The sequence below is a fragment of the Mytilus californianus genome, unplaced genomic scaffold, assembly GCF_021869535.1.
Source record: "Mytilus californianus isolate M0D057914Y unplaced genomic scaffold, xbMytCali1.0.p SCAF_1, whole genome shotgun sequence".
NCBI lineage: Eukaryota > Metazoa > Mollusca > Bivalvia > Mytilida > Mytilidae > Mytilus > Mytilus californianus.
Window position 1 is genome coordinate 141,849,032 of NW_026262581.1, and position 8,271 is coordinate 141,857,302.

At 33.7% G+C, this 8,271-nt stretch overlaps 1 protein-coding gene across 1 annotated transcript; it reads left to right on the forward strand.

Moving 5' to 3' along the window:
- The first annotated feature begins 1,200 nt into the window (after window positions 1–1,200).
- On the forward strand, window positions 1,201–2,154 carry LOC127739191 (uncharacterized). The gene has a single exon (XM_052250811.1). The coding sequence runs from the start codon at window positions 1,201–1,203 to the stop codon at window positions 2,152–2,154; it is 954 nt and encodes a 317-aa protein (XP_052106771.1).
- The last annotated feature ends 6,117 nt before the right edge of the window (window positions 2,155–8,271 follow it).

An 8,271-nucleotide genomic window follows, 5' to 3' on the forward strand; every position in this document is an offset into this window, starting at 1 on the left:
ATGGCTTCCATTTCTATGATTGAATATAATCACATCAATCAAAGACACGAGTAAACGTATCACGTTCATATGGTCACGTGCTCCAACTATACACGCGATACACACGATGTAATATTACCTAAAGTTTCATATTTACCAATGCTATTAGCGACTAACGCCCTATCATGGAGAATTAAATCGTCCCAGTATATTTATTTATAATATCAATATTGTATGCAGTAGGAATCGTGTTACATAAACTTGTTAGTGGGTGATGAGCACATTCCTGTGAATAAAAGAAGAAAACAATTACCAACCTTTACGACGGTTAAGGTTAGAAATGATGAAAATAACGAAAAGGGAATAAAAGAGACAAAATAATGATAACAAAATAATGAGGTTGTAAGGCAAAAAGAATAATAAAAAGGAATAATGGAACTGGTTTGAAAAACTCTGAAAACAGAAAATTTCACTATTCGAAAAAGTCATTTCTGTATTAAGCATTACCACTAGTGATATAGATTGTAGACACGCACGAATGAACCAATTATTGCCAAACAATGTGTGTTGTTAATTAAATTTGGTCAAGTTTAAAACAATGATGTCAGGATTTTGAAATAATCGCCAATTTGTGATGAATCATATGGTATTTTGGTTTTCATTGAGATTCCCGTTTTAATGTCACCCTCATATGATTACCTGTATGATTTGTTTACATGTACATACAACCTGCATAAATCCCTTGAGGATATCGACGTATTGCAATCCTATAAAAAATAATAATCTTGAGCAAAACACACCGGACCACTTTCCCATAAATACATCATTTTCAAGTATCTATGAGAAATATTGCTCAATGATAAAGTCACAATTAACTGGGAACGAATTGACCATAATAGATAAGCAGAAACAATTGAAAGCACTGTATCCGACACAATGCGGAATTTTTTGACAATCTGAATACAAACTACAATGTAATAAGTGCCGTCACAAATATTTCAGATACTTTGAAAAATTCAGATCGAAGATGTATACATATACCTGTCAAGAGGAAAAAAAATGAAGTTTATAGGTTTGGAATCTAAACGTATCCGAAGCATACAGAGAACTAAAAACAACAAACTTTGAATGGTACAGGAAAGGAACATCAGATTTTAAAAATCAAAAAGCGAATATAGAACAGAAATTGCCATTAGAAAAGTTAATTGTAAAGGTAAGATCATGACTACAAGAACAGCAAACAGTTCAAACGATGATCAACAACCAGAGACGCTCACTCAAAGGATGTCTACAAGAACAGCAAACAGTTCAAACGATGATCAACAACCAGAGACGCTCACTCAAAGGATGTCTACAAGAACAGCAAACAGTTCAAACGATGATCAACAACCAGAGACGCTCACTCAAAGGATGTCTACAAGAACAGCAAACAGTTCAAACGATGATCAGCAAACAGAGACCCTCACTCAAAGGATGTCTACAAGAACAGCAAACAATTCAACGATGATAAACAAACAGAGACGCTCACTCAAAGGATGTCTACAAGAACAGCAAACAGTTCAAACGATGATCAACAAACAGAGACGCTCACTTAAAGGATTTCTACAAGAACAGAAAACAGTTCAGCTGATGATCAGCAAACAGAGACGCTCACTCAAAGGATGTCTACAAGAGCAGCAAACAGATCAAACGATGATCAACAACCAGAGACGCTCACTAAAAGGATATCTACAAGAACAGCAAACAGATCAAACGATGATCAACAACCAGAGACGCTCACTAAAAGGATGTCTACAAGAACAGCAAACAGATCAAACGATGATCAACAAACAGAGACGCTCACTCAAAGGATGTCTACAAGAACATCAAACAGTTCAACTGATGATCAGCAACCAGAGACGCTCACTCAAAGGATTTCTACAAGAACAGCAAACAGTTCAACTGATGATCAACAACCAGAAATACTCACTCAAAGGATTTCTACAAGAACAGCAAACAGTTCAACTGATGATCAACAACCAGAAACACTCACTCAAAGGATGTCTACAAGAACAGCAAACAGTTCAACTGATGATCAACAACCAGAAACACTCATTCAAAGGATGTCTACAAGAACAGCAAACAGTTCAACTGATGATCAAGAACCAGAGACGCTCACTCAAAGAATGTATATAAGATTGACATGTTGACAAAGAAATATTGACTGGCAAAGAAAACATTCTATAGGGTTATAAGTCAAATTTTGCGAATCTGGCTATACCAACGCACGACAATTCCTATAACTACCACCAGAGTATCGAACAGGACATATATATTATAATTGACCTAGTCAAATATGTAGATGTACAATTAACCACTAAAAGGGAAGTCTCTGAAGCTATGCTGGATATGAAAAAAAAACCCCAGCAGATTAATTCGATTTGACGATCGAACACTTTCTTTGTGGCGGATATGAAGTTTTTGACAGCACACACAAAATTATCCTAGCAATATGTCAATCAGGAATTGTAACAGATATACTCACGGAAGGTCTCCTAGTCACAGTGTACACAAGAGAGAGAAAAGATGACTGGATTGTAATTACGACTACTGGAACATTTCCGTCGTTATATGTGAAACGTAAAACCAACTCGTGGTAGCGTCCATAACATTTTCGAAGGGTCGACTTCAATTTCATCACTTGAAACACTTGGATTTATAGCTTCTGTGTAAGCAGCAATCTTCTTTTAATAAAATAATGACAAGAAATTAAAGCTCTGGAATATCATATCAACTGAGAGATATATATTCCATATGCCGGCGCTGCATAAAATGGAAAGTTCACAATTAGGAAGCTGAAATTACCTGTTTTTTGTCAAAAAGTTATAGTCTTAACTGACCTTTATTAATAAATTGTAAATGTAAGTCAAGATATATACGTAATTGTGTATGTGGTATCCTTTAAGCTCGATGGGATAGATGCGTTCAACAATGTCATCAAGCTTTGGATTATTTGGTGAGAGGACATCATCTATATAACGGAACATGAAGTTAAACGATAATGCTAGTTATTTTCATTCTTTCTAAGAAGTTCATTTTTGAAGTCAGCCGCATATGAATAAAGGAACAAGTCGACAAGACTTTGACCATATGTAATCTGACAGATCTTTGGAATATTTTAGTATCTAAATCTGATTCACACCGCCCCTTAGAGTACGGACTAGGGACATAATATTTAAGGCTAACCATTGTCTTACTGTGGACATTAAATCAATGGCTAACCATTGTCTTACTGTGGACATTAAATTGATGGTTGGCCATTGTTCTACTGTGGACATTAAATCAATGGCTGGCCTTGTCTTACTTTGAGTTTTATAATAAAAAAATGCCATTTACTTACTTATTGTCTTAAAGACAATGCTTAATTGTGGCTGCACATTGAGAAAACTATATCAAAGACTGACCATGGTCTTAATGAGAATACTATACTAAAGGCTGCCTGTTGTTTTAATGAGAACACTATATTAAAGGCTGACCATTTTCTTAAAAAGAACACTAGAGAACACTATATTAAAGGCTGTCCGTTGTCTATATGAGACCACTATATTAAAGGCAGTCCGTTGTCTTAATGGGAACAGTATATTAAAGGCTGTCCGTTGTCTTAATGGGAACAGTATATTAAAGGCTGTCCGTTGTCTTCATGAGAAAACTATATTAAATGCTGACCATTGTCTTTAGGAGAACACTATATTAAAAGCTGACCATTGTTTTTAGGAGAAAACTATATTAAAGGCTGCCCGTTGTATTAATGAGAATATTATATTAAAGGCTGTCCGTTTTCTTCATGAGAAAACTATATTAAAGGCTGTCCGTTGTCTTAATGAGAACACCATATTAAAGGCTGTCCGTTGTCTTCATGGGAAACTATATTAAAAGCTGCCCGTTGTCTTAATGAGAACACTATTTTAAAGGCTGTCCGTTGTCTTCATGAAAAAACTATATTTAAGGCTGTCCGTTGTCTTAATGAGAACACTATATTAAAAGCTGTCCGTTGTCTTCATGAGAAAAATATATTAAAGGCTGCCCATTGTCTTAAAGAGAACACTAAATTAAAGGCTGTCTGTTGTCTTCATGAGAAAACTATATTAAAGGCTGCCCGTTGTCTTAATGAGAACACTATATTAAAGGCTGACCATTGTCTAAATGAGAACCTATATCAAAGGCTATCCATTGTCGTAATGAACCACTATATTAAAAGCAGTCCGTTGTCTAAATGAGAAAAGTATATTAAAGGCTGTCCGTTGTCTAAATGAGAAAACTATATTAAAGGCTGTCCGTTGTCTAAATGAGAAAAGTATATTAAAGGCTTCCCTTTGTCTTAATGGGAACACTATATTAAAGGCTGCCCGTTGTTTTAATGAGAACACTATATTAGAGGCTGTCCGTTGTCTTTATGAGACCACTATATTAAAGACTGCCCGTTGTCTTAAACAGAACACCCTATTACTAAAGACTGGGTATGTTCTTACTTCTTCGTTATCTTAAAGGCTTACAATTGTAAAACGGAGGACATAAAATTCAATTCATGTTTTCTGATATTATAACAAAGGCTGGGCATTGTCTTAATGTGGGATATTAAACTAAAGACTGGGTATTCTGTATCTTTTCGTCATTTTAATGACACGATTCTAATGTGCTTACTGTAAGACATTTAGGTCATTTAATAAAAAATTTAGATCCATTATTGTTATTGTGCTAAGGCACATTTTGAATTCTTGTCTTTCATTTTTGCTTATGTACTATGTCTGTATGTCATTTTGTGTTTCTTTGTTGAAACAGTTATTTATTTTTATAGTGATTAAGATTATATTACAGTGTTGACTGCTGTACCCCTATCTTTGACATTTTTACCTATTATGTCTGTTTGTTTTGCTCACACATTGTTGTCAACATAATGGAATTCAAAGCGACTGTCATACAAGTGAGAGGTTGAGCTAGCTATAAAACCAGGTTTAATCGACCATTTTCTACATAAGGAAATGCCTGTACCAAGTCAGAAATATGACAGTTGTTTTCCATTAGTAAGATGTGCTTGAGCTTTTGATTTTGCCATTTCATAAAGAACTCTCCGGTTTGAATTTCCCTTGGAGTTCGGTATTATTGTTATTTTACTTTTTAGATATAATGAAAAAATTTTGGTTAATTAAAATGAAATCACAAACCCGAAGGTAACGATCCAACGCCTATCCATTGTGTCTATGATTTAAAATATTACTTTTCAGAATAACAGTTCTTTCATTTATTAGGCCCTATTATCAGTTAGTTCAAATAACCACCTTATTATCATGAACGATTTACAAGAAACAACTAGAGGTTAGGGTAAGGGTTAGGGTTAGTTCAAATAACCATCTTATCATCACGAATAATTCACAAGAAACAACTAGACTTTATAATTAGAAAAAAATAATTAGAAGTATACAGGTAGAGGATTTAAATTTAAAAACAAAATCGCGTGCATTTTCACTATACTGTTCTGTGTTTCCATTGAATTATTATGAGTCTGATTATTATGTGCAATTTAATGGAAGTATATGCGACTGTCATACAAGTAAGATGTTTAACTAGCTATAAACCAGGTTTAATCCACCATTTTCTACATAAGGAAATGCCTGTACGAAGTCAGGATATGACAGTTGTTTCCATTCGTTTGATGTGTTTGAGCTTTTGAATTTACAGTATAATGGAATTATATGCGACTGTCATACAAGTGAGAGGTTTAGCTAGCTTTAAAACCAGGTTAAATCCACCATTTTCTATATTTTGTACAAAGTCAGGAATATGACAGTTGTTTTCCATTCGTTTGATGTGTTTGAGCTTTTGAGTTTGCCATTTGATAAGGGACTTTCAGTTTTGAATTTTCCTTGGAGTTCGGTATTTTTGTTGTTTTACTTTTTACAAAATGAAGCATATTCGAACTAACTTCTAAGTAGATATAATACGAATGTTACCGAATTTCATGCAAAATATCTAATTTTTGCAACATCACGATTTACTTTCATAGTGATTTGCCAAAATGCAAACTTAAATATATGTATTAAAACAGACGAGATCATCCTATCTTATAAAACAAATATTATCATTTTCTTTAAAATACATGAAATAGCCAATGATAAACCAAACATAAACAACGGGAAATCTTTTGTTATATCAACAGCAACACACAAAATAAGAAAAACGTAAACAATAAAAGAAAATGGACAATAAAGAGAAAACAGGGATTCAAACCTAAACCGACAAATCTCTTATTCTAAATTTGACTCTACAACTCATTTAATTGATTATGAAGAGACCATTCATATAATAGAAACTACTTTAATCTAAAATCGATTTGGAAACGTTTTCTTTTTCCACGTTTTTATGTAGGTTTAGATGTGATAATACAAGTAAGGTGATAATTGAGTTGTTTAACAATTGATATTCCTATAATTTCACCAGATATCAACCAGTATAGACGTACATTTAAGGTACAGTACTCATTTATTATTTGTTTTTGTATTTTGCTTTTTTGGCATTCTGGTAAAAATAAATAATTGATTAAACACGACTTAGAAAATATTTACACAGATATGTGGGGTGAATCTTCAATTAATCGGTAAAATTTTAATACTAGGTAAAATAAAACCAACTATTCTCTAACAGATCACAAATTGAATATTCAGATGACCATATGATAAGAAATGCTGAAAAGATTATCAGACATGATATCATATTCTTTAGACCGGTAAACATATCCTGTTTGACATGCAACACCCATCGTAGTCCAGTAGTCAAATGCAAATTTAATGTGCTGATGCAAAACTGGAAAAAGAACGGATGTATATACCGTCACTTGTGTTATTACACAAAAATGTATCTAAATAAACTTTGAAAAGATATGTCATCACGTTTTGTTTTATCAAGGTGAACGGTCTTTGCTGCCTATTGGTAGATGTAAATTTGAATCTTAGCATAAAATGTTTTTTCGTCCCTAACCCTAACCCTTTTCCACTTTAACAAATTTGTACTAATCACTCGTTACACTTTTAGGTCCAAACAACATATACAAATATGGATTTAGTAGTCCAACCGCATGAACAAGGCCTTTGCTACGGAATGTTTAATCATCCAGTTGAGTCAAGAATGAATACAAGCGATGTTCATATGCAGCACAGAGCTAATCGGGAGTTTGTACCAGCAGAGAAAAAAGATGACAAATACTGGTTTAAAAGGGTGAGAAATAACGCATCCGCTAGAAAATCAAGAATGAAAAGAAAAGCTATGGACAATGTCATAGAGAGAAAACTAATGGAACTTCAGAATGAAAACATACAGCTCCGAAATGAATTAGCGACCATTAATATTATGTACCGTGGTTCGATGGCTAAGCAGAGCATAAAACACCAAACCCACCAAAAGGGTGTCATTACGAACAATGATAAAAAGGAGGAAGACACCAACAAATCAGACAATGAAGGAAAATATGAACATATAAATATTTATCGTGAAGAAGAAAACAGCAATTTCTCTGGAAAATCTGAAATGGATGATGGAAGAAATGACCCCCTATCCTCGGATGATAACTCAAGTCAGACTTTCCCAAGTTTTCACGGAATATTTCCACCAACTTACGCTGCTAGTCAGTTATCCGAAAGTTCGTCCTCCAGGTACCTGTCCTTGCCTCTTAGCTATCAGGCCATGATGACTATTCAGTCAGCCTTTGTCCCTCAAATCATGATGCAGAAAAAAAACAATATTACAGACAATTCATCGCCTGACTATTCAGAAAAAAATATCTCTGAAAATGTACATAATGTTCCGCTCAAAATAAGAATTAAGGAAAGGCTCCATTCAGCTTTCCAAAAACAAAATTTAAAGTAAAGTGTACAGCCCAGTAGTCATCACTTCTGTGTTGACATTGATATCGTCTTAATTATAAATAAACTGTTTACAAAACTTTACATTTTCGAAATACTAATGATTGTCTACCACAGGAATAGATTACCGTAGTTGTAATTGGCTAAGCCTTTTCGGAAAAATACATAATAACCAATTCAGATTTTTTGTATTTATAAACGTATGCATCAAATTATGTAATCAACTAACAATTATAAAGTAAGTCTTATCTTCAAGACACCCTGTTCTTAAAGATATTACTATATCAGAGTACCTTTTTCGTGAGAGCTGTAGCAATAAGGTAATTGCAACAGCTTTGGATTAATTAATTGATTATCATTGTCAATAAAAAAAAATAAAAAAAACCTTTTTGGAATGTTA